Source organism: Monodon monoceros, unplaced genomic scaffold (assembly GCF_005190385.1).
Source record: "Monodon monoceros isolate NGI ecotype Baffin Bay Population unplaced genomic scaffold, NGI_Narwhal_1 Super_Scaffold_18, whole genome shotgun sequence".
Classification (NCBI taxonomy): Eukaryota; Metazoa; Chordata; class Mammalia; order Artiodactyla; family Monodontidae; genus Monodon; species Monodon monoceros.
Genome location: NW_021703774.1, coordinates 176,792,682 through 176,819,569, shown reverse-complemented (window position 1 = coordinate 176,819,569; position 26,888 = coordinate 176,792,682). Strand labels below are relative to the sequence as shown.

Here is a 26,888-nt window from a genome sequence, read left to right as displayed (position 1 = left end):
GGGAAAAGGAGAGGTTGAAGTGAGTCTCAGGACCCTGAAAAGTAATTTTCTGGAAGGCAGGACCACTGCCTGGGAGCAGGCTGCCTCTGGGGCAGATGCCTCTGTGCAAGAGTGACCTCACCTGCCTTTGGCCCGCGGTGCAAACGTTCAGGAAGGAGTTGTGATCGCGGACTTTCCGAGAGGCACTCCCAGGCCTCGGGCAGCAGCTTCCCTCCTCCAGCGCCGGGCACGAGCGGATTCCAGCCTCCGGGACCGTCACCGCACACCCCCACCTGGTAGCACATCAGCTCCTCCGGGACTCCTGTTACCCTCCCATTTCACAGGTGGAGAAACTGACACTTCGGAAGGTTGGGAGATTTGCCCAACGTCAGACACCAATAAATGGCAGAGTTACGATGCAAACCAAGGGCTAGATCTGAACCCCAACTGGACCTCACCTCCCTCCCCACCACCTGGAGTGGTGTCCTGGGCCACCCAAAGAGGGGGGACTTGTGTCATCCACCAAGCCCCAGAAGGAGATGGAAACGGGCGTCGACCCGGCAAGGTTTCGGTTTAGAAGCAGTTACCCTCTCCAGAGCTCAAAGGGCTATAGCTTCACATGAAGAACCCTCACTAAATGAAGGTTCCCATCACCCGAGTTTTGTGCTCCAGCATCTACGGTAAAGAGACAGCTGTGGCATCCTTTTCCAGTAACTGGAAGTAGCTCCCGGCCTCCCGCTGGAGTTATAATTTAATGTAACGAGAATGACCCTGAATATTAAAACACAGCAGAACGGCTCCCAGCAGTGCTAGAGTTAAAACTCCATTCACCTTCTGTGTAACAGTCCTGGTGGCAGGCCACAGAGAGGTTCGTTTGTCTGCATTCGTGGGTCTGCTGGCTCCACGTCGCAGGTCGATGGGTGATGCCCGGTCCAGGCCGGGTGGCTCTTGCATGTGAGCTCAGCCTCTTCGGACCAGCGGGGGGTGTGTCTGGAGCAGGTTCATCCGTGATGATGGCAGGGGCTCCAGGGCAAGTCTCCTGTGGCTGGAGCTGGCATATCGTCATTCTGCTCGCTCCCCATTGGCCCAAGAGTGTGTGTGTGTGTGTGTGTGTGTGTGTGTGTGTGTGTGTGTGTGTGTGTGTGTGGAGGCGGGGTGGGTGTTGTATGCATGTGTGCATGTTGGGGGGAGGTGGCAGAGTCACTCAGCAAAGGACATGGATACGGAAGGAGCCAGGAATGGGGACCGATGATTCAATCTCCTAGACCCTCATACCCTCCTTCTATGCAAATCAGATGGCAGCTCACCAACCAGCACATCTGAGGAACCAGAACAGGTGGTCCCCCAAGCAGGCTCGCTCAGAAAGCATCTCCTATTATTGTGTGTCTCTGGACTCATGGGCTCGGTCTGACTTTTCTTTGTGGTTTCTTGGCTTAGCTGTGAATTCCTTTCCTTCTCTCGCCTGGATGCACTGAATCCTTCCCATCTCGTGCAAGTAGCTCTCATCAACTCTGAGAGGCTACAGATTCCATCTTTAATGCTGAGGCTGAAGGGATCAGAGAAAGAGGGAGAAAGAGGGAGAGGAAGAGAGAGAGAGCGCCACTTGCAGCTCCGAATTGGACACCCCCAGGCACATTAGCCCCCAGAATAATATAATCATTTATTCTTAGCTCCAACAGAGAAATTGAGGCTCATGTAGGCCAGGCCCCCATTTTGCAGATGAGAAGACTGAGGCTTAAAGAGAGAGAGAGCGAGCTCGTGTGTCCTGGTCAAGGGCGCCTCACCGTGGTCTGCTGTGACCCTGGACATTTTGCACAGTGCATCTGGTTTATTCTGGGGCTTTCCCTCTGTGTGTATAAATGTGCTTGTCCATGTTTAAAATCATGTCATGGGTCCACTTTTCCAGAAGACCGCCAGCCCAAGTCTCAGGGCCAATCCCAGGCCCCAGAGTCACATAGAGGCCCCGTGGGGCCTTTGGTCAGTCCCTGAGAGTCTGAGCATCAGGGCCTGGCCGGGGCTGCAGCTCTGATGACAGCCTAAGACTCCAGGAATCCGTTCTTGTGTTTTCTTCCCATTTAAACTCGGCCTCCTGCCCTCTCGCGTCCTCTGCCGTCAGAGCCCTAACAGGCTGCATAGTGACCTTTCTGGGAAAACTAAAGTGGAGAAAACACAGTGAGAGGTTGCAGGGGAACTGCATTCTCACACAGCCTCAAAGAGCCCTCCCTGCGGTTCCTGGTTAAGGAATTAATACTCCGTGCCATGGCGGAAGCTGCCTTAACCAAGTGGCAGGCCCTGGCTTTGCCCGTCATGGACAAACGCGCGTGTGCATCCTGGTTGGATGCACCAGAAGGACACACCTCGCCAAAAAGGTTTAGCCATATCTAATCATCCGGCTGCAATCAGACAAATGCAAAATGTGGGACAGTCAGCAGGACTAATGGCCTGAGCTTTTCAAAAAAAAAACCCAATGCCACGAAAAACAAAAATGAAAAAATGGTAGGGGGGTGGGGTGCTGGATTAGGAGATTAGTTGAGGGGTGCTGGGTTAGGTGAACCTTGAGTGGATTCTGGTGTGTTTTTTTTAAGCTATAGAATCTATTTTTGGAATGGGTTCTAGATTTCTTTAAACTGTAGACTATCTTTTTGGAATCAATGGGAAAATTTTAATCTCTATTTTATTTCTTCTCCAATCTTTATTATTTCCTTCCTTCTGCTGACTTTAGGTTTTGTTTGTTCTTCTTTTTCTTTCTTTCTTTTTAAAATTTATTTATTTATTTATTTGGTTGCGTCGGGTCTTACTTGCAGCAGGCGGGCTCCTTCGTTGCGGCTCATGGGCTTCTTACTTGCGACATGCGAACTCTTAGTTGTGACATGCATGTGGGATCTAGTTCCCTGATCAAGGATCGAATCCGGGCCCCCTGCATTGGGAGTGCAGAGTCTTAACCACAGCGCCTCCAGGGAAGCCCCTGTTCTTCTTATTCTAATTCTTTTAGGTGGTAGCCTGGATTGTTTATTTGAGGTTTTTCTTGTTTTTGGAGGAAGGCGGAAATTTTTAATATAGGCTATATATCAGGTGGTATTGAATTAATTGCCTTAGATATGATCATGGTGTTGTAGTTATGTAAGGTAGAGTTCTTACTCTCAGAAAATGCTTGCTGCAGTATTGAGGTGTGAAGTGCATGAGAGCGCAACTGTCAAATGTTTCAGAAAAAAAAGTGTGTGCGAGAGGGAGGGGGAAGAGGTGAAGGGGAGAGGGGGAGGGAGGAGAGGCAATGCAAGCAAATGAGGCAAATGCAGATTATCAGTGAGTAGGATGAAGGGTATATAGGGGCTTGTTGCTATTCTGGTGTTTTACGATTTTTCTGATGTTTTAAAGTTTTAAAAATAATAAGTTAGAGAGAAGACAGTGTCCACAGATGGAGCCTTTTAGGTCCCCTGTCATCACTCAGCTCAGCCTGCAAAGGGTGAGAGCTGGTATTGACTCAACATCTTTCCTCTTGGGCTCAGAGCGTAGCTTCTCTTTGCTCCCGTGAGAAACTATGAACGGGCCTTTGTGAGTGCTCCATGCTTATGTCTCCAAGTATAAACCGGGGTGGTTTGCTCCGGGTCACACGCAGACCAGCTGGGCGTGCAGGAGACGGGAGAGACCCAGCCTTCGGACTCCCAGCTTGGACCCCGAGCCACACCCTCTCAGCCGCCCCTCCCGTCCCTCGTCCCTCTGGAGCCTGGCATGTTGCCACATGGTTTCTGAACAGTCCCGGGTGGAGGTGGGGTGGGCAGCTGTGCCAGCCTTCCTCCCCCAGGGGTGGAGGAGCCCAGCGCAGCCTGGGAGTCACAGCATCCCCACTGGGACGTCAGCTCCTTGGGGATTGGCTGCCAGGCAGATGCAGTGGCTCCTGATTGGAGAGCGGCAGCTTCAGGGCAAGAAGGTGGGCTCTGGGCACGTTGGCTGTGCCCCTGGACTGTGTCCTGAATGCTCAGCAGGGGGCTTGGGGAAACCTCACCAATCCTCTTCCCCGCCCTGAGGTGGCAAAGGTGCCAACCCCCCAGGAGGAATGAGACCGAAGCACTGCTCGTGGCCTGAAGTTCTTTTCCACGTGAAGTGGGCATCAGAGCGTGGCCAGTGCCCGGCTGTGGGCGGAGGAGCTGACTGCTGACCCTGAAGGACCTGAGCTTCCAGAGTCCGGGCTAGGGTGAGGAGTGGGACAGGTGACCTCCCTGGGGATGCCTCCCAAAGGGTGGCCAGTGGCACCTGTAGCTGCCGTGAACACCCCCGCTGGACAGAGCGGGCATTGCACCCTCAGGAAGGCTGCCCTGTCCCCACCCCTGCCACCTCGTGCAAGCCGAGTCCCCAGGCCCTCCCCCTACCACAGGCGTGCCAGGCATAGCTGTGAGCACAGCCGACAGAACTCCCTGCATCCACGGAGCTGGCATCTTGGGGTCACAAATGAGACAGTAGGTGAAATATAAGGTGTGTTAGAAGGTGACACGTGCCAGGGGAGGGACCAGGGGAGTGTAAGGAAGACAGGTCTGCAATTTAAGATAAAGTGTCCAGAGAAGACTCCCTGAGAATGTGACCTTTGTATTAAGAGGTGAAGGTCAGGGGTCCCTCCGGCGGGTCAGGGGTCAGAGAGCTCAGGCAGAAGGAAGGGCAGGTGCAAAAGCCCTGAGGTTGGAGTGTGTGCTTGGTTCACGGGACCCCACAGAGCCCGCGTCTGGGGTGGAGTGAGCGGGGGTGGCGGGGGGGGGCGGGGATGAGGTCAGAGAGGTCGTGGCTCAGGTGGGGCCGGGCTGAGGCCGCTGTTGAGATTTGGGCTTTCACTCTGGGTAGAATGGGAAACCATTGGAAAGTTTGAGCAAAGTAACAACATGATCTGATTTATGTTCCGGAAGTTTCGCTCTGGCTCCTGGTCAAGGTGGAAGCCAGGAGACCTGTCAGAAAGCTGTCGTGGGGACTAAGAGAGGGAAGGTGGCAGCCGGGCCAGGGAGGAGGAGGCAGAGGTCACCGCAAGAAGCGTGGGACTTGGGCTTCCCCGGTGGCGCAGTGGTTGAGAGTCCGTCTGCCGATGCAGGCGACGCGGGTTCGTGCCCCGGTCCGGGATGATCCCACATGCCGCGGAGCAGCTGGGCCTGTAAGCCATGGCCGCTGAGCCTGTGCGTCCGGAGCCTGTGCTCCGCAACGGGAGAGGCCACAACAGTGAGAGGCCCGAGTACCGCAAAAATAAAAAAAAAAGAAGCGTGGGACTCTGGTGGCTTCTGAAGATGGCCTCATGACGGGGTGGCCGTGGAAGAACAGGGCTGCAGTGGGAGTTGTCGACTTAAAACAATGCACAACGTGAGAGTGAGAGTTAAGTTTTATTTGGGGCAACAGGAGGACTGTGGCCCGGGGGGACAGCGTTTCAGATAGCTCTGAGAAACTGCACCAAAGAGGTCAGGGGAAGGTCAGTATGTATGTGATTTTGGCAAAGGGGGAGTCCACGCAATCAGGCACATATTTTTTTCCAGAAGGTTTCTGTTAGTCACGAGGAACAATCGTCACCATGAAGGATTTTAGTGTTTTTCTAGATATGAGGAAATACAAAAATTAGGCTCACTAAATCTTCTCCTGAAAGTATCTAACTCTCTGAAGGCCTGTTCTGCCAGTTTCTCCCAGAGCACCGAGCGCCTCAATGCTGCTCTCCACCCTGAACTCCTTTCAGGGGGTGTTGAAAGTCAGCAGCTGCAGAGCACATGATTTAATCCTTGTAGAGGGAGATGGCAAGGGCCCGTGGCAAGTGCCAATTTGTAGTTGACAGGGTGGTCAGGAGCTTCGCGTTAGACGTATGGCCCCAAGGCGCTTGTTTCACATCCTTGTAGAGATGCCTAGTGGACAGTTGGATACACGCATCTGCGGTCCAGGGGAGAGATGGGGGCTGGAGATACAATCGTGGGGTCTGCAGCGTAGCAATGGAGATCAGAGCCAGAAGACTGGTGGAAACCTGAGGAACCTCGTGTAGCAGCAGGGAGGTCACGGCGACCTTGGCAATGGTAGCTTCCTCAGAGGCATGAGGGCAGAAGGGAGGGGAATTACAGACAAGAGGACATTTCCTGTGATGGAAGGAGAGAAATAGGACAAGAGTGGGGAAGGAAGTGGGTCCAAGAAATTATGCTTGTTGTTTTTGAAAACTGCAGAAGTAGTTTGGTTTTTTGTTTTTTTGGTTATCTTTTTTTTTTTTTTTTTTGGTACGTGGGCCTCTCACTGTCGTGGCCTCTCCCGTTGTGGAGCACAGGCTCCGGACGCGCAGGCTCAGCGGCCATGGCTCACGGGCCCAGCCGCTCCGCGGCATGTGGGATCTTCCCGGACTGGGGCACGAACCCGCGTCCCCTGCCTCGGCAGGCGGACTCTCAACCACTGCGCCACCAGGGAAGCCCTTTAGTTATCTATTTTATGCATATTAGTGTACATATGTCAATCCCAATCTCCCAATTCATCCCCCCCGACTTCCCACCTTGGTGTCCATACGTTTGTCCTCTACATCTGTGTCTCTATTTCTGCCCTGAAAACCAGTTCATCTGTACCATTTTTCTAGATTCCACATATATGCATTAATATACGATATTTGTTTTTCTCTTTCTGACTTACTTCACTCTGTATGACAGTCTCTAGGTCCACCCACGTCTCTACAAGTGACCCAATTTCGTTCCTTTTTATGACTGAGTAATATTCCGTTGTATATATGTACCACATCTTCTTTATCCATTCATCTGTTGATGGGCATTTAGGTTTCTTCCATGTCCTGGCTATTGTAAATAGTGCTGCAATGAACATTAGGGTGCGTGTGTCTTTTTGAATTACGGTTTTCTCAGGGTATATGTCCAGTAGGGGGATTGCTGGGTCATATGGTAATTCTATTTTTATTTTTTTAAGGAACCTCCATACTGTTCTCCTTAATGGCTCTATCAATTTACATTCCCACCAACGGTGCAAGAGGGTTCTCTTTTCTCCACACCCTCTCCAGCATTTATTGTTTGTAATTTTGTGATGATGCCCAGCTAACCAGTGTGAGGTGATGATACCTCATTGTAATTTTGATTTGCATTTCTCTAGTAATTAGTGATGTTGAGCAGCTTTTCATGTGCCTCTTGGCCATCTGTCTATTTAGGTCTTCTGCCCATTTTCTGATTGGGTTGTTTGTTTTTTTGATATTGAGCTGCATGAGCTATTCATATATTTTGGAGATAAATCATTTGTCTGTTGATTTGCTTGCAAATATTTTCTCCCATTCTGAGGGTTGTCTTTTTGTCTTGTTTATAGTTTTCTTGGCTGTGCAAAAGCTTTTAAGTTTCATTAGGTCCCATTTGTTTATTTTTGTTTTTATTTCTGTTACTCTAGGAGGTGGGTCAAAAAAGATCTTGCTGCAATTTGTGTCAAAGGGTGTTCTTCCTATGTTTTCCTCTAAGAGTTTTATAGTGCCTGGTCTTACATTTAGGTCTGTAATCCATTTTGGGTTTATCTTTGTGTATGGTGTTACGGAGTGTTCTAATTTCATTCTTTTACATGCAGCTGTCCCTTTTTCCCAGCATCACTCATTGAAGAGACTGTCTTTTCTCCATTGTATATCCTTTCCTCCATTGTCATAGATGAGTTGACCATAGGTGCCTGTGTTTATCTCTGGGTTTTCTATCCTGTTCCATTGATCTATATTTCTGTTTTTGTGCCAGTACCATACTGTCTTGATTACTGTAGCTTTCTAGTATAGTCTGAAGTCAGGGAGTCTGATTCCTCCAGCCCCATTTTTTTTTCTTCAAGATTGCTTTGGCTAATTGGTGCCTTTTGTGTCTCCATACAAATTATAAGATTTTTTTGTTCTAGTTCTGTAAAAAATGCCATTGATAATTTGATAGGGATTGCACTGAATCTGTAGATTGCTTTGGGTAGTATAGTCATTTTCACAGTATTGATTCTTCCAATCCAAGAGCATGGTATATCTCTCCATCTGTTTGTGTCATCTTTGATTTCTTTCATTAGTGTTTTATAGTTTTCTGAGTACAGATCTTTTACCTCCTTAGGTAGGTTTATTCCTAGGTATTTTATTCTTTTTGTTGCAATGGTGAATAGGATTGTTTCCTTAATTTACCTTCTGATCTTTCATTGTTAGTGTATAGGAATGCAAGAGATTTCTGTGCATTAATTTTGTATCCTGCTACTCTACCAAATTCATTGATTAGCTCTGGTAGTTTTCTGGTGGCACCTTTAGGATTTTCTACGTATAGTATCATGTCATCTGCAAACAGTGACAGTTTTACTTCCTCTTTTCCAATTTGGATTCCTTTTATTTCTTTTTCTTCTCTGACTGCTATGGCTAAAACTTCCAAAACTATGTTGAATAATAGTGGTGAGGGTGGCCAACCTTGTCTTGTTCCTGATCTTAGAGGAAATGGTTTCAGTTTTTCACCATTGAGAATGACGTTGGCTGTGGGTTTGTCATATATGGGCTTTATTATGTTGAGGTAGGTTCCCTCTATGCCTACTTTCTGGAGAGTTTTTAATCATAAATGGGTGTTGAAGTTTGTCAAAAGCTTTTTCTGCATCTATTGAGATTATCATATGGTTTTTAATCCTTCAATTTGTTAATATGGTGTATCACATTCATTGATTTGCATACATTGAACAATCCTTGCATCCCTGGGGTAAACCCCACTTGACCGTGGTGTATGATCCTTTTAATGTGCTGTTGGATTCTGTTTCCTAGTATTTTGTTGAGGATTTTTGCATCTCTGTTCATCAGTCATATTGGCCTGTAGTTTTCTTTTTTTGTGACATCTTTGTCTGGTTTTGGTATCAGGGTGATGGTGGCCTCATAGAATGAGTTTAGGAGTGTTCCTACCTCTGCTATATTTTGGAAGAGTTTGAGAAGGATGGGTGTTAGCTCTTCTCTAAATGTTTGATAGAATTTGCCTGTGCAGCCATCTGGTCCTGGGCTTTTGTTTGTTGGAAGATTTTTAATCACAGTTTCAATTTCATTACTTGTGATTGGTCTGTTCATATTTTCTATTATTTCCTGGTTCAGTCTTGGCAGGTTGTGCGTTTCTAAGAATTTGTCCATTTCTTCCAGGTTGTCCATTTTATTGGCATAGAGTTGCTTGTAGTAATCTCTCATGATGCTTTGTATTTCTGCAGTGTCAGTTGTTACTTCTCCTTTTTCATTTCTAATTCTGTTGATTTGAGTCTCCTCCCTTTTTTTCTTGATGAGTCTGGCTAATGGTTTATCAATTTTGTTTTTCTTCTCAAAGAACCAGCTTTTACTTTTATTGATCTTTGCTATTGTTTCCTTCATTTCTTTTTCATTTATATCTGATCTGATCTTTATGATTTTTTTCCTTCTGCTAACTTTGGGGTTTTTTTGTTCTTCTTTCCCTAATTGCTTTAGGTGTAAGGCTAGGCTGTTTATTTGAGATTTTTCTTGTTTCCTGAGGTGGGATTGTATCCTATAAACTTCCCTCTTGAACTGCTTTTGCTGCATCCCACAGGTTTTGGGTCTTCGTGTTTTCATTTTCATTTGTTTCTAGGTATTTTTTGATTTTCTCTTTGATTTCTTCAGTGATCTCTTGGTTATTTAGTAGCTTATTGTTTAGCCTCCATCTGTTTGTATTGTTTACAGTTTTTTTCCTGTAATTGATATCTAGTCTCATAGCATTGTGGTCAGAAAAGGTGCTTGGTACAATTTCAATTTTCTTAAATTTACCAAGGCTTGATTTGTGACCCAAGATATGGTCTATACTGGAGAATGTTCCATGGATACTTGAGAAGAAAGTGTATTCTGTTGTTTTTAGATGGAATGTCCTATAAATATCAATTAAGTCCATCTTGTTTAATGTGTCATTTAAAGCTTGTGTTTCCTTATTTATTTTCATTTTGGACAATCTGTTCATTGGTGAAAGTGAGGTGTTAAAGTCCCCTACTATGATTGTGTTACTGTCGATTTTGCCTTTTATGGCTGTTAGCATTTGCCTTAAGTATTGAGGTGCTCCTATACTGGGTGCATAAATATTTACAATTGTTATATCTTCTTCTTGGATTGATCCCTTGATCATTATGTAGTGTTCTTCTTGGTTTTTTGTAATAGTCTTTATTTTAAAGTCTATTTTGTCTGATATGAGAATTGCTACTGCAGCTTTCTTTTTTTTAAAATAAATTTATTTATTTATTTTTGGCTGCATTGGGTCTTTGTTGCTTTGTGCTGACTTTCTCTAGTTGCGGCGAGTAGGGGCTACTCTTCATTGCGGTGCATGGGCTTCTCGTTGCAGTGGCTTCTCTTGTGCAGTGCAGGCTCTAGGTGTGCAGGCTTCAGTAGTTGTGGCACGTGGGCTCAGTAGTTGTGGCTTGCGGGCTCAGTAGTTGTGGCTCGTGGGCTCAGTAGTTGTGGCATACAGTCTGCTCCACAGCATGTGGGATCTTCCTGGACCAGGGCTTGAACCCCTGTCCCCTGCATTGGCAGGCGGATTCTTAACCATTACACCACCAGGGAAGCCCTTCCAGCTTTCTTTTGACTTCCATTTGCATGGAATATCTTTTTCCATCCCCTCACTTTCAGTCTGTATGTGTCCCTAGGTCTGAAGTGGGTCTCTTGTAGACAGCATACGTATGGGTCTTGTTTTTGTATCCATTCAGCCAGTCTGTGTCTTTTGCTTGGAGCATTTAATCCATTTACATTTAAGGTAATTATCAATATGTATGTTCCTATTACCATTATCTTAATTGTTTTGGGTTTGTTTTTGTAGGTCCTTTTCTTCTCTTGTGTTTCCCACTTAGAGAAGTTCCTTAAGCATTTGTTGTAGAGCTGGTTTGGTGGTGCTGAATTCTCTTAACTTTTGCTTGTCTGTAAAACTTTTGATTTCTCTGTCGAATATGAATGAGATCCTTGCTGGGTAGAGTATTCTTGGTTGTAGGTTCTTCCCTTTCATCACTTTAAATATATCATGCCACTCCCTTCTGGCTTGCAGAGTTTCTGCTGAGAAATCAGCTGTTAACCTTATGGGAGTTCCCTTGTATGTTTTTGTCGTTTTTCCCTTGTTGCTTTTAATAATTTTTCTTTGTCTTTAATTTTTGTCAGTTTGATTACTATGTCTCTCAGTGTGTTTCTCCTTGGGTTTATCCTGCCTGGGACTCTCTGTGCTTCCTGGACTTGGGTGGCTATTTCCTTTCCTTTGTTGAGGAAGTTTTCAACTATAATCTCTTCAAATATTTTCTCAGTTCCTTTCTCTCTCTCTTCTCCTTCTAGGACCCCTATAATGTGAATGTTCATGCATTTAATGTTGTCCCAGAGGTCTCTTAGGCTGTCTTCATTTATTTTCCTTCTTTTTTCTTTATCCTTTTCTGTGGCAGTGATTTCCACCATTCTGTCTTCCAGTTCACTTATCTGTTCTTCTGCCTCAGTTATTCTCCTATTGATTCCTTCTGGTGTATTTTTCATTTCTGTTATTGTATTGTTCATTCCTGTTTGTTTGTTCTTTAATTTTTCTAGGTGTTTGTTGTTCTTTAATTCTTCTAGGTCTTTGTTAAACATTTCTTGCATCTTCTAGATCTTTGCGATCTTTTTCTGAGGTCCAGGATCATCTTCACTATCATTATTGTGAATTCTTTTTCTGGAAGGTTGCCTATCTCCACTTCATTTAGTTGTTTTTCTGGGGTTATCTTGTTCCTTCATCTGGTACATAGTCCTCTGCCTTTTCATTTTGTCTATCTTTCTCTGATTGGGGTTTTCGTTCCGCAGGCTGCAGGGTTGTAGTTCTTCTTGCTTCTGCTGTCTGCCCTCTGGTGGATGAGGCTACCTAAGAGGCTTGTGCAAGTTTCCTCATGGGAGGGATTGGTGGTGGGTAGAGCTGGGTGTTGCTCTGGTGGGCAGAGCTCAATAAAACTTTAATCTGCTTGTGTGCTAATGGGTGGGGCTGAGTGCCCTCCCTGCTGGTTGTTTGGCCTGAGGCAACCCAGCCCTGGTGTCTGCAGTCTCTTTGTTGGGGCTAATGGCAGACTCTGGGAGGGCTCACACCAAGGAGTACTTCCCAGAACTTCTGCTGCCAGTGTCCTTGTCCCTGCAGTGAGCCACAGCCGCCACCCCCACCTCTGCAGGCGACCCTACAACACTAGCTGGTAGGTCTGCTTCAGCCTCCTATGGGGTCACTGCTCCTTCCCCTGGGTCCCGATGCGCACACTACTTTGTGTGTGCCCTCCAAGAGTGGAGTCTCTGTTTCCCCCAGTCCTGTCAAAGTCCTGCAGTCAAATCCCGCTAGCCTTCAAAGTCTGATTCTCTAGGAACTCCTCCTCCGTTGCCGGACCCCCAGGTCGGGAAGCCTGACATGGGGCTCAGAACCTTCACTCCAGTAGGTGGACTTCTGTGGTATAAGTGTTCTCCAGTTTGTGAGTCACCCACCCAGTTATGGGATTTGATCTTACTGTGATTGCACCCCTCCTACCATCTCACTGTGGCTTCTCCTTTGTCTTTGGATGTGGGGTATCTTTTTTGGTGAGTTCCAGTGTCTTCCTGTCGATGATTGTTCAGCAGTTAGTTGTGATTCCGGTGCTCTTGCAAGAGGGAGTGAGCGCACGTCCTTCTCCTCCACCATCTTTCCTTCCTTCTGGAGAAGTCGTTTTTGGGGGGGGGTTTGGCCGCACCGCGTGGCACGCAGGATCTTAGTTCCCTGACCAGGGATCGAACCTGTGCCCCTGCAGTGGAAGTGCGGAGTCTTAACCACTGGACCGCCAGGGAAGTCCCAAGATAGAGGAAGTAGTAATTGATTGTGTGCAGATGGTTCTGCCGCATAAAGAAGGAAGGACTGGTGGGCGAGAGTCCTGTTGCAGGATGCCCTTGAATGGGGGCGAGGCAGAGGGTGTGGGTGCCGTGGGCGTGGCCAGGAGGGAAGCAGAATGTTCCTTGTGCTGATGCTGGGGGATGGGTCTGATGCTAGTGAAATAGGAAGCATCAAGTCAAGAGCTATGGGTAACACGGGAAAGGAAGTGTTCGTGATTTCAGGAGAGAGGTGCTGGGTCATGTCATCTTGGAGAGTGGGAGAGAGAATGGCCTAGAACAGGGGTTGGCCGACTTTTCCTTTAAAGGGACAGGTAGTAAATATTTTAGGCTTTGCAGGCCAGACGGTCTCCATTGCAACGACCCACCCCATCATGGTAGCACAAGTGGGCAATTCATAAACAAATGGGCGTGGAGGCAAAACCTCCAATAAAACCTTATTTACAGAAAATTTTGGCCTGCTGGCAGTAGTTTGCCGACTTCTCGTCCCGGAGCTCGGCTTTAGGCCAAGGGTCCTCAAAGTGTGTTCCCTGGACAAGCAACACGGGCGTCACCTGGGGACTCGGGCAGATTAAGTCTGTGACTCGGAATTCTGGACATTAAGCATCCCTAAGTGCCCGAGCTGGGGATTGAGGTGTCACCACACAGCAGCTGGGCCCAGGGAAAGCCAGAGACGAGGGCGAGGGGTGGGGGTGGGCAGCACCCCCAGGAAAGGGCACGTGCATCCCGGCCTGCCCTTGGCTGCCTGTTGCCCATCCCATTAGCCTGTGTGAGGACATCATGCACCCTGCCTTCCCCGGGGCCTCTGGACCAGCATCTGGACTGGCCTTGGGGACGGCTCTGCTCCTAGCGCACAAGGCCTGGCACTCTGCGCACCCTCCCCTCTGTGGTCCTGGTTTCCCGTCCGTGTCCCTCACTTGCCCGGGGGTGCCTCAGGGCAGGAGTCAGGGGTCAGGGAGGTGAGGCATCCAGGATGGCCCTGGGTGACCGTGGTACCACTTCCTGGCCTGGGGAAGACAGCCCAGATTCCCAAGTCCACAGACTCCCTCTGCAACCACCATTTCTGCATAGTTTGGGCAACGAGAAAGTGCTCCCAGAACCTCAGAAAAGCAGTCAGGGAGGGGCGGAGTGGGGGCTTGGAAAGAAGGGGTAGAAATCCTTCACAGTCACTGACCCGACCATCAGCCTCACCCGAACCCCCGTGGGCCTGTCTGTCTGTCTGTCTGATGAGGGATATGTAGATGCTCAAGGAACCAGGCCTTCGGGATCACAGAGCATCCTGGCCACACTGATTGGTCTTTTTTTAACCGCCTCCCCTCCTTCTTTGCTCTCCCTCCAGGATCTTCCCTCCTTGAAGAAGGGAGTGGGTCGGGACGAGTGAGGCCAGCTCCATGTATCCGGAATCGACCACGGGGTCCCCGGCTCGGCTTTCCCTGCGACAGACTGGCTCCCCGGGCATGATCTACAGGTGACGCCCCCGTGCCACCCCACCAGGCCCTCCCAGGGTCAGTGCTGCCTCTGAGGAGGTCCGCAGGCCAGTCTCCTCCCCTTGGCCCAGAGGAAGGGGCCGAGTGAGCCCACAGGGCTGTCAGGTGCACGCAAGCCAGCATTTTCTCCAAGGAAAGGAGGCTTTTAAGACCAAAATGGGAAAGAAAAAGACCAAGGTTTTCCAGGTGGGATGGAGCCAGGATTAGACCCCTGCCTTGTCCCTGACTCTTCTGAAATATTCCGTGCGAGGTAACAGAGGCCCTTCCTGGTTTCCATCTCTCTCATCCCACACACACTGCAGGTCCTGTGGCCCCTGTGGTCCCACCAGCTCCCCTGACACCCTGAGCAAGGCTCCAAGCCTTACAGGCCTGAGTGGAGCCCGTGGAGGGTGGGGGCAGCCGGGTGCTCGCCGGGCCCCCTGGACCTATTTGTGGAGCCCGCTTCCAGATCCAGCCCTGGGTCTTTCTGTTTGGAAAATAGCCCAGGTTGAACCACAGGGAGGGCATGGGGAAGGCGCGGGGTGGGAGCCACTGGCATCATTGTCACGGAGGACTGGGCACAAGTGGAACCCTGGGGCCCGCCAGTCCTTGAGCCACTGGACCTTCAGATAACTGTGAGGGCCTGAGCCGCAGCGCGCGTCCGTGGAAACCACAGGGAATGGGCGCGTCCCTCCTGCATCCAGGTCCTACAAAGAACCCCATGGTCACGTGCAGACTTCCCAGCGTGTTGGGTGACGGGCATTCCTGGGTTTGAAGGTTTTCAACCGTTGGTCTGAAAAAGCATGTTTCATGAAAACCCAAACAGAGGGACTTCCCTGGCGGTCCAGTGGTTAAGACTCTGCCCTTCCACTGCAGGGGGTGCGGGCTCAATCCCTGGCGGGGGAGCTAAGATGCCACATGCCTGCGCACGCGCGTGCCAGGTGGCCAGAAAAAAAAGAAACCCAAACCGAGGCCAGGCACAGAGGAGCCCGGCACCCAAACAAACGGGCCTCCACCTCCCTGTGCCACTGGGTGGCGCTGCCACCGAGACTTGGTACCCAGGCACATCCTCCGACAGCCCCGAGAGGGCGGGGTGGAGCTGGGGCTGCCGGGCGTCAGAGATGCTTCCCGGGCTGGCACCTCCTTGTGCGTGGTTGATGCCAACTGTGGCTTCTCTCTCTTCTCTCCCTGTTTCCTTCTCTCTCCTCCATTGCTGTCTGCAGTACTCGGTATGGGAGCCCCAAAAGACAGCTCCAGTTTTACAGGTAACGAGCCCTCCGTTTTCCCTACAACCGGCAAGCAGGGCAGCGGGTGGGAGAGCCGTGCCGTCCAGGCCGGGTGTGCTGGTGATTTCTCAGGCATGAAAACTCCCCCATAAGATCCAGGCTCTGGTCCTCTTCTTGGTGCCACGACACGGCATAGTGATGAAAGACGTGAAGTCGGGCTCGTTGTGTGGGCTCATCGTCTAGAATTTGCTTTGATTTGAGCTGAGCTCTCGGCCAGACCGCCTTTCAAAGCTCACCCCTCAGACAGCAGATCGAATGCTTTCCTGTCATCCCAGCTTGGTGTTTCTTAGGTGATCAGAGTGAGAAACGATGCGCCCGGCCCAGCGTTCTCCACTTTTCCCTGGACTTGAGCTGGTCTGTAGCCTATGGAGCCCTCTGGGGTGTGCGGCTGCGATAGGACCCAGGCCAGGGTCGGGACGGATGCGCTGGCGTCTTTCTGATGCATTTCCTGTTGGAAATCAGCACAATGTGTCCACTGGGGCAGAGTCTGTCACCAGAGGGACACGGCGCCCAGAGGTCCAGCCCGAGGCACGTCCATCAGCAAAAGCCCCCCAGGCGGGTCCCTTCCTCCTTCTGTGCAGCCTCTTCCTAACCTGTAGGGGTAGGGCGTGCACCACAGACACGCATGCTCTTGAAAATCTCTAACTCTGGGAATTTACGTTGACGTTTTCCTCCATTGAGAACGTGCCAGGCTTACGGAACCCTCAGGGCAGCTCTGCCAGCTTTGGGGCTGGACACTCGGAATGGCTCATGGGGGCAGGGCCCTGGTGTCTGTTGTGCATCTCGGCCTCCAGGCCTGGGAGGTCTCTCCGTCCAGAACTGGGTCCCCGGCTTGTGCACCCACAGCGGTGACAGAGCTGTGGGGCCGTTATCGCCGATGCACCAGGGACCTCGCTCGGGCGGTGGGTGCTGGGGTTCGTGCTGGATTTCCATGTGGCTTTTTCCTTCCCACAGCCTTGGCACCTGCGAACATGACCGTGGGCCTGGGTCCTCAGGCTAATTTTGCTACCGCTTCAGTGCCTCCCATGAGGTCTCACCCCTTACCAAGAGCTCTAAAGGGGCGAGCGAATCTTTGATTCTACTGGAATTTTTGCTAGATAAGGTCTTGCTTGAAATAGTTAGGTCTGAGCTCGCAAATGCTTATTGAATGAAGTGTTTATCATCATATACGTATGTATGTGTGTGTGTATGTATATATGTGTATGTATGTGTGTGTGTGTGCGTATGTAGGACATAATATGCCGGAATGAATGTGTGCCATCCGTCCACAAGGATTCAAACTGAATCCTTGAAACCAAACGTGCACTTGAGCCACATCCTCAGAGGTCCTGGGCCTGCCTCACTCCTGGAAGGAAAGGAGTGAGCTGAGACATGCAGGCAGAAGAATCCCCGGAACAGGCCAGCCGGTTGAAAGTGCTGGTCCCGTAACAGGTGCCAAGTAAGTCGCGTCGAAGTGAAAGTGTGCTCCACGCCCCTTGCTGGCCCCCTGGACCCCGTGGATCCACCCTGTGGTCTACGCTCTGCGACCCCTCTGGCTGAGCGTCCGGTCCCCGTGAGGTCTTCTTGCCCCGTGGACAGGCCCTGCTGGAGAACTGAATCTCCAGGTCTGAAGACCACCCACCCCCAGCCTCTCAGCTCCACGTTCAATGCCACAGGCTCTGGCTGACCTGCCTTTTGGGGCTCCAGCGTGGTTACTTCCCACAGACACTCGGCATCTTTTGTGGGGCCTCTGGTGATGACCTCTAAGGGGGTGGGGTCTGTGTTCAGCAAACTGGGTGCCACTCCCAGTGGGGGGGTCCTCGTCACCCAGGTACTGACACGGCTGTTGGATGGTTATTTAAGTCAGCCAGCAGGGTGGCACCCCCTCCTCCAACAGGGCAGAGGTGTCCAGGGCCCTGCCCTCGAGCAGCTCACAGACGGGTAAGGGAGGGAAGACCCTGTACCTGTCAGCTTTTACACAGGAGGCCGCATAACAAACTACCCCAAGTCTCAGGGGCAGCAACAATAAGCATTGATTCCTTGCTCGTATGTCTGTGGGTTGACTGGAGTCAGTTCGTCTAGGCCGGGCTTAGCTGAGTTGGTGTCTGAGCTGCAGGCTGGACACCGGTGTTCACCATCTCTCCGTCCTTCCTAACCAGGGGCCATCCCAGGCCTCTTCTCATGGCACAAGTGCCAGAGAAAACAGCAGCAACACAACTGTCTCTGAAGGCCGACGGTTAGAATTGGTACAGTCACTTCTGCTCATTCTTTTGGCCAAAGCATTCTCATGACCAAGCCCAATGTCAAGGGGAAAATATACTCCCCCCCGACCCATGGGAGGATTCATGGTCATGTGATGCGGGGGGGGGGGGAAGGATCGGCCACGGTAGTGTAATCTACTCCGAACCCAAATCATTTAACAGTATCTAGGAGGCAAAGTGGGTCATGGGGGGGCTTCCCTGGTGGCGCAGTGGTTAAAAATCCGCCTGCCAATGCAGGGGACACGGGTTCAAGCCCTGGTCCGGGAAGATCCCACATGCCGCGGAGCGATGAAGCCTGTGCGCCACAACTACTGAGCCTGTGCTCTAGAGCCCACGAGCCACAACTACTGAGCCCACGTGCCACAACTACTGAAGCCCGCACGCCTAGAGCCCATGCTGTGCGACAAGAGAAGCCACGACAATGAGAAGCCCGCACACCGCAACGAAGAGTAGCCCCCGCTCTCCGAAACTAGAGAAAGCCTGCGCGCAGCAACGGAGACCCAATACAGCCAAAAATAAAATAAATTTAAAAAAAAAATAGTGGGTCATGGGAGAGTCCAGAGAGTTGGTGGCGTTCCGAGGAGGGAGGGGTCACAGCCAGCTGAGAGTCAGGGAAGGCTTCATAGAGCCTTTGGGCTGGACCTTGAAGACTGGACAGAATTCAACAGAACCAGGAAGAACATTCCAGTAGATGCGACAGCCTGAGCACAGCTCGGAGAGGCGCTCTGAGGACAGGAAGTAGCGGTCACATCATCTGGGCCATCAGGGACAGGACAGGATGGAGAGTAAACAGAGGCCAGACTGTAGAGGCAGCTGGGAGTCTGAGGAGAGAGGGCCAGGAATGCCAAGCAGAGGAGCCTGGACTGCATTCAGTGGGCACTGGGGAGCCATCGAAGGTGTTAGAGCAGGGCAGGGGGCAGGGCTCTGCTGCAGGAAGGAAGCCGGGTAGCAGGAAGTGAGACGGGGGATGGAGAGGCTGGACGAGGAGGCAGGAGAGATGGAGAAGGGCTGAACCACAGGAGCCACAGGAAGAGAGAGTGAAGGGTACCAGGAGCCACGTCCATGGGGCTTGGTGTCTGAGGTGCAGGCGCTGAGAGGGACAACGTGATGAGAGGAGAACGGTGCCCCGGGGGAAGGAGATGAGCCTCCTTCCAAGCACGTCAGGCTGATGACCGCCACCCAGCAATGAGGCCCACTACGGCCACTTCCAGCCAGTGGGTGACACGTGACGTGGAACCTGACAGTGGGCTTCAGGCTTTAAGAAAAACCATCCCAGGGACTTCCCTGGTGGTCCAGTGGTGAGGACTCTGCGCTTCCACTTCAGGAGGCATAGGTTCGATCCCTGGTCGGGGAACTAAGACCCTGCAAGGTGCGTGGTGCAGCCAAAATAAATAATTTTTTAAAAAAAGAAAAGAAAAGCCATCCCAAGTCCATCACGAAGGGCTTTCCAGATCATCACCCACCGCCAGTTACCTCCGGCTCCATGCCCTCCCCCGGCCTCCCATTTCTTTCTACTCCGGATCTGGTGAAGTGATCCCCCCACCCCTTGTAGCCATCCCCGTTAGCAGGTTTGTCATGGGGTAATCAGCTCAGCCTCCATCCAGAATCCCACAGGCACCGGCACGATTTCTCAGCTAGAGGATAGCGTCATGCTGAGGTTTTAGGGGGATCCTAGTATGACACGAAGGGCCCCTGCGGTCATGAACCCGGAACGGGGGCTCAGCATAACTTCACCCCAGGGCTCAGCCTCAAAGCGTTTTCCAAACCTCAGGTCGGGGCTGTGAGGAAGGGTCTCCATGCCCCCGCCTGGAGAGAGTAGCAGTGTGGTGTCCAAATAGCAAACTGCAGGAACCTTCCAGCCATTTATAGGTCCTGGCAGTATAGGATGTAGAATCTGGGGCACGTCCCGGTGGAAGGGAGGTGGGGCATCCGTCTACGTGTGCTGAGGGCACGTCTTGCCAGACCTCAACCCCTTCACTGTGGGCGGTGGTCACGTGCCGTGGGGCCCCGGGCTCCCCTGCTTGCAGACAGTTAAGAACAAGGTGGGACGGCAGCCGCAAGCCTGGGTCCCGCGTCCTCAAATACCGGAAAGCACAGCCCGCGCCTCTCCACCTGCGGTTCCCAGGGTCAGGTCTCGAGGCAGGGGGTGTGCGCCCGAGGGGATGGCAGGACCCCAGCCTGTGCCCCCTCCCTGCCAGCAGGCAGGAGGCTGCCTTGCCAGGCTGCACCGCGGAACCGCACTTCCCAGGCTTTTAGGGGAAGAGGCATGCTCGTGAATAATTCAGCCTCTTTCACTGAGATGCAGACGCCCTAATAGGACTAATGGACTCACTGCCTCCAAACCCGACCCTTGTGGGACTTATTCACCAATTGCTTCTGACGTTCTGCAGTGACACTCCTTAATGAAAGAGCTGCTGCACCAGCTCCTTAAACGTCTTGTGAACCCTAATAAACTAGACTGTGTCCCTTTTAACCAGCAGACGCCAGCGAGGCAGGTGAGTGGTCCCTTCACCCCTTCAGCTCCAGGAGGCAAGTGGCAGATGCCTTCTTGTGGGGGGGGGATGCTGCTGGGGAACAAGCATCCCGGGAACAGAAATGACAGGGACAGCTTTTGGGGATGCGTTTGGCTGATCAGAAATTAGACCCTCTATGTGTTTTCAAAGCGGAAAACCTCAAAAAAAAAAAAAAAAAAAAAGCCACAGCCCTAGGTAACCACGGGAGGGAGGAGGGTGGGCGTTCTGCCTCTTGAACCTGCTTGCTTCCCAGCTCCGCTGCTCTCCCGTCCGGGGAGACCTGGGCTGCAGCTGGTACCCTGTCGGGTTCCCCACTAAGATCCAGCATTTTCAAGCTTCCCCCCTCCTGCAGGCAGCAGGAGGCTGGGTGCTGTCTGAAAGGTCTGTTTCGAAACATAGGCCTGAGAGAGCCGGGGGCTGCTTCTTTGGGCCTTGGTTTGCTGGTGCTTCGCGAGCAAAAATAATTTTGTTTTTGCCCTGACGCGATGCTGTGCATTTTCGAGCCACGCTCCGGAATGATTTCGAGCCGCTGCCCTCCATGCTCCCGCTTTAGGAACTTAGGCCGGTTTCTCCGGTGTCGAGACACGTGTCGCCGTCTCAAAGAGACTTTCCGGATTCCTTCCGGATCCCATGTCTCGTGCTTTGGTGGCTTTCAGTAAACAGACCTCAGTTCAGGCATTCCAGGTGGAAGGCTCTTCAGCAAGGTCGCGATTCCCATGGACTTAATGAGGTTAATGTCTCTTTCCATTTTTCCATGTCACGCGGTTCATTCCCGTGAATTCCCCAGACCCCCGTCCACAGGAATAGATTTGCAAAAGGCAGGACCCAGCACAGGGGGGGACCCTGTAGGCTCTGTAATTAGTGATGGCTATTAAAGAGGGCTGATTTTTCCTGAGATGGGGGGGCAGGATGGCAAAGAGGAGCGAGCGGTCGGGGTCGCTGAGAAGCCAGGTGGCCAAGGCAGGAGCCCCAACAAGGGGAGTCTTCGAGGGGCCCCTCACCCAGGGACCCAGCCCTGCTCGCCTGCAGGGGAAGCCAGCTTATTACGCTGTCCTCTCCCGCTGGACAGCATTGGTGACGGTCCGAGTCCCTCTGTGTCCTTCCTCCCCCACCCTCGAGGACCTTAGGAGGATGAACGCCTCCCAGCCCCTTCCTCGCTGTGCTCGGCCCTCCGGTCACAGACCCCCTTGTGGGCGTCAGGTCCTCACCCTCCACCCTAGGTCAGGGGCCACTGTGCTCGCCCATGGCCCACCCCTCCTCCCACGAGTCCCCTGGCCGAAGCCTGCCCTGCGCCACCAGGACCCTCACGTCCAGCAGGAAGCTCTGGGCTCCCTCCATGCGGCTGGTGACCCTGCCCCACCCAGGGGCCCCTCCCAAGGCCGCTATAACTCGAGATGAGGAGAGATCCCAGGCAGGAGGGACCCCAGCCCCACAGAGAGGTGCCCTCCAAGGCCTGGCCGCACCCACTTCACCCATCTCATTAGGGATGTGTGTCTCCGCCAGAGTGGGGGCGATGGCTAACATCCACATTTCACCCTACACGGCTCCCTCGAATCACTCAGGCCCATGTTCACATGCGACCTCTGGAGAGGCCCCCGCCTGCCCACCCATGTCCCCTCCACCCCGTTTTGTGTATTTTGTCCTCATACCACTTATCATAACTGGTGCCAGGGTGCACACCTCGTGGTTGGTGGCCACCTCCCACACGTGGCATGCTCCCACGGTGAGGCCAGCCCCTGTCCAGTTTTCCAGGCCGGTCCCGTGCAGCCCGAGGCAGCCTGCACAATAGGCCTCTGCTCATCCCACTTCACAGACGTGGAGACTGAGGCTCGGAGCAGTCCAGGTGCCTGCCTGGGTCGCACCGAGTGGGTGACACACCCACTGGACAGGGCTGCCCGTGTCCAGAAGCAGGGCACTCAGCCACACTGTCATTGCAGCTCTGGGGCCAGGGCTAGATTTCCAGAGCCAGATCAGACCAGGATTGCTTTTTGCGGGTAATGTCTTGAAAGCTCTAATGGCTATTGATCTCAGCCTGGCTGGGCCTGGCTGGGAACCGTCACGTCTGAGGTGGGTCCTGCTCTTCGGGAAGCACCCCTGTAACTGCTGCTTGCCCAGCTGTTCTCTCTGAACACGGACCTCCCAGGGAAGCCAGGACTGGCCTGCTTCTGCCCCACACAGGCCACACAGACGCCTTTGAAGCATCTGCCTGACGGGTAGTGGGCAGCGTGCACTTGGAGGGGAGGAGGGAGGGAGGGAGTTGGCGTTGCTACCTGTGGGCGTCCATGGTGCCACGTCCAAGGTCAAACCCACCCACCCCCACCGAGCCTGGGCCCCCCCTCTGCTGCCCCAGAATGATTCTCCTGGAAGGTGGGTATTTTCGTGTCCTGCAAAAGCATCCCTCAGAGACCGTAGTCCAAACCCTTGGGGGATGCTAGAGGTTCTGGGCCCCCCTGTGGGTCTGAGATATGGTGATGCAAGTCCTGGTCCAGGAGAAGGCAGCCTGCAGAAAGCCTTGGCCTGAGTCAGGGGGCCAGCCCAGCCCCTCCAGGTGCTGGCGGCGCGGCCAGGGAAACACCCAGTTACTACTTCGGTAGCTGGGGGTGCAGCAGTGAAAGTAGATGGAAAAGTCCCCGCCCTCCTGGACCTGACCTTCAGGGGGGTCAGGTGCACCAAACAAGATGACTAGAGAGGACAGAAGCACGTTGTCAGGTGATGATACCTGCCGTGGAGAAAGGGGGATATGAACTGGGAATGGAGAGCTCACCTGAGGAAGGACCAGCCCAGGCGACCCCAACGCCCTCTCCGCCCTAGGGACTCTGCAGCTGCCTCAGCCCCCAGGGCAGCCTGCCCAGCCCTTCCCAGGGATAATGGAACTTGTTTTCCCTTAGGGCAGAGGTGGGGACAATGCTGGTTCCTCCAGTTCTCGGGCTGGGCTCCAGGGTCCAGCTGACCCCAGCTGAAAAGACGCATCTCACCTCGGTGACGGTGACAATTCTGGGGACACGGTGCAGGCATCTGGGCCGGGGCAGAGGCCCTTGGTCAGCTGTGGGGGGCGGGGGGCGGGGGAGCCCCTGGATTATAGAAGAGCCCTGCCCCCTGCGGCCGTGTCCGTGTTGCCCAGTCAAAGCCACTGCAGGATGTGGACACACAGCTGTGATGCTGGCCCTTCACTGAGCTACTCACGTGTGTGCGTGGACGCACAGCCGTGACGCTGGCCCTTCACTGAGCTACTCACGTGTGTGAGTGAATTGACACACGAGCAGCATTCTGTGCACACACGTGTTCCCCTCTCCTTTCCTTTCTTGATGCTGTCTCCCGGGACTCATTGCCTATCAGTCCACGTGGAGACACCTCACGTGGCTGCATAAATTTCCATTCTATGGATGAGCCATCATTTACATAACCGATTTCCTATTGATGGACGTTTATGGTTTTAGTTTCCAAGTGTAATCACCCTTTCAGATGACGATTTAGCAATGGTTCTTAACAGTTAAGCTTTGCAGTTTCCAAACCTGTTCCCTCTGCCGCTTCACTCCCTCCTTAAATGCATCCGCTCAGTATTTCTATTGCAAAAACTCGTGGATTGTGACATAATTACTTTGAGCATGGAGCCCAAAGAACTGTGCTGGTGCAATGGCGCTTTCTACAAGCAGAGAATGCACGTGTGGATAACATTTCCCTTTACCAGGCTGTGAACCAACAAATAGGGCCTTCCTGGGGGAGCCATGTCGCCTGGCAAAATCATACTGGAGTTTGCTTCAGCGACAGGTGTGCTTTATGCTGCTTCCCCGGACGGCCCTGTACTTGGTTTTACCCTGGGAACCCCTCCAGGGGGTGCTGTGAAGTCTTCCACTCTGGGGGCCGGGCTCTCTGCATGCTCCTGCCCCCTTCGCATTTGGAGCATTTTTGGGGGGGATCTCCCACCTGGAATGCAGCTTCGCCTGTGCTTGCCTCATGGGTGCAGGGGCAGAGGGGGTGGCTCAGCCAGAGTTCCCGGCCAGTGCAGCTTTGAGGACCAAGAATCTCAAGCCAAGAGGTGTTTACATTCCGGGGCCGGGCCCTGTCCCCAGGCTCCAAGAGCCCTTGGTGGCCACTCTATCTGGAGGACGTGTCCCTGCCGCAGCCCCTGCCCCAGCCCCAGGGCCAGCGTCCAGCCTGGGCACCGGGGACGGCGGGATGCTCTCTAACCCATCACCACTCGGCGTTTCCCATCCGGACAGCGGCAGCTCCTGGGCCGGGTGGGACCATGTTGTCCATGACGTACAGCGAGAGCCTGAGGAGTGTGGTCGGCAGGTGTCACTCAGACTGGGCCCTGCACCCCGTCCGCCAGGCCAGCACGCTGGAGCTGCAGCAGCTGCGGGAAGTGCGGGCAGCAGCCCAGGCCAGGAACATGGAGAGCTTCCTGCGCATGCACGGCCTCTCCCTGGACAGCTGCACCGCCCGGTGCACCGGCATGAAGTACCGGTAAGGGCTGGGCTGGGCGGGGACAGGAGGAGGTCCACTGGCCGAGGAGGGGGCCGAGGCAGGGGCTGCGAGAGGGATGCAGCCCAGGAAACGGGGTAATGGCGTCACTGTCAACTGGGGCAAACTCCTTGGGGTTTAAGAATGCTGACCGTGGGACTTCCCTGGCGGTCCAGAGGTTAAGACTCCATGCTTCCACTGCAGGGGGCACGGGTTCCATCCCAGTTCGGGGAACTAAGATCCCACATGCTGTGTGGCGCAGCCAAAAAGAAAAGAATGGGGCTTCCCTGGTGGCGCAGTGGTTGGGAGTCCGCCTGCCGATGCAGGGGACACGGGTTCGTGCCCCGGTCTCGGAAGATCCCACATGCCACGGAGCGGCTGGGCCCGTGAGCCATGGCCGCTGAGCCTGCGCGTCCGGAGCCTGTGCTCCGCAACGGGAGAGGCCGCAACAGTGAGAGGCCCGCGTACCGCAAAAGAAAAAAAAAAAAAGAAAGAAAAGAATGCCGACTGCATAGGAATGTATAAAAGAGGAAAATGAGAGTCTGCATAGTCCTTTCCTCCAGAGATAAGCTCTGCTGCGTTTGGTGTGTCCTCCATGGGAAAAGAGTATGGTTTCTTGAAAACACTTTGCAGCAGGGGTAAACATACTATGTCATTTGTCTTCTTGCCGTGTCACTGGGACACATTAATTATCAGGGGTTGACTAAACACAAATTAGGGGAAATCCCTCAATTCATCGTCTCTACCAACAAATCCATCCCAGCACCAGAAACCCGTGCGAGGTCCTGGGGACCAAGATGTGCTTAAATTGGGCTGTCCTCATGGGAAGTGGCCTCTGAATTGGTTGCTGCAACTACGCTTGTAACTGTGACTAGCAAAGGCTGTGGAGTATGTGTCCCTGTGTTCTCGGATGTGGACCTGGAGGGTTTCTTCTGAACCTCAGAAAGACATTCTGTTTAGCTCGCTTGTCACTGAAATCAGCATCTGGGACAGTGCTCTGACCTGCCCACTTTCTCCTCTGAAAGCCTCAGAAAGTGGCCAGAGGAGCCCCAGAGCTGGCGTTTGAGTTGATACGTTACGTATACGAGGCTTTATTCCTGTGCCTCCCAGGGACGAGTCCTGGCCAGAGCCAGTTGGCCAGAAGGGACCCCACCCACCCACCTAGTCTATGTACTGTTGCCAGATTTAGCAAATAAAAATATAGAAAGCCCAGTTAAATTTGAATTTCAAATAAACAACCAGTTTATGCCATCATCGGGACGTAATAGCAGAAGTTATTCGTTGTTTATCTCAAGTCCAGATTTAAGTGGGTGTCCTATATGTGATTTGGTTTCCGTCTAACGCAGGCCCCAGGGGTTATCTGACTGTTCTCTGGAGAGAAGAACAGAGACCAGCCCTGTTGCTGTAACATTTTCTCCTGTGGACAAGTGTTTGGATCTTCAGCATGAGGCTGTCATTTAAAGATATAAAGCACTTCTGCCCTGAGTCCATTAGATGGCAGGATTCTTAAGGCTTTGCATTATAAATCCAGTTGTAAAGGAAGGACAAAGGGTCAGCTAGTTTGGCCTCGAGGATCTCCTGATTCTGATGGAAATTTCTCAAGAAGGAGATGAGGGTCTGCATTTTTTCTTTTTCTTTCTTCTTTAAGATTTTTTTGATGTGGACCGTTTTTTAAAGTCTTTATTGAATTTGTTACGGTATCGCTTCTGATTTATGTTTTGATTTTTTTGGCCTTGAGGCGTGTGGGATCTGAGCTCCCCGACCAGGGATCAAACCTGCACCCCCTGCACTGGAAGGCGGATTCTTAACCACTGGACCACCAGGGAAGTCCCTGCATTTTTTCTTTTTTTGGCAAGTCATTGATACTTTTCATTAATTCAGCAAATGTTTACTCAAGATCTATCTACTTGGCTCCAGGCAACAGGCTTGCCAGATGCTGCATGAACAGGACAGACAAGGTCCCTCCCCACCCCATTGGACATTACATCCTGCTGGAGGATGGCAGAGAAAAAGCAAGTAAATGCCTAAGAGAGTCAGGGAGACCAGGGGCAGCTGAGACCCCAGCCATCTGAAAGGAGGACCAGTTGAAGACATGGAGAAGAACTTTCCAGTCCAAGGGGACAGGGGCACATGTGAGGAGAAAAGGCCCAGGGCCAGAG

The 26,888-nt window shown here is 52.3% G+C and overlaps 1 protein-coding gene across 8 annotated transcripts in view; it reads left to right on the top strand.

Annotated features, from left to right (window-relative positions):
* Positions 1-26,888, top strand: part of KCNAB2 (potassium voltage-gated channel subfamily A regulatory beta subunit 2) — a 96,441-nt gene that overhangs the window by 26,263 nt on the left and 43,290 nt on the right. For 2 of the 8 annotated variants that reach the window (XM_029227238.1, XM_029227239.1), the window contains exons 2-3: positions 14,103-14,231; positions 15,453-15,494. In XM_029227238.1, the coding sequence (XP_029083071.1) occupies positions 14,155-14,231; positions 15,453-15,494 (119 nt within the window). In that variant the 5' untranslated portion in view covers positions 14,103-14,154. Of the gene's footprint in view, positions 1-14,102; positions 24,733-26,888 lie in introns of those variants that run through there. The other 6 variants (XM_029227234.1, XM_029227233.1, XM_029227240.1 and 3 more) reach the window with 4 other exon arrangements.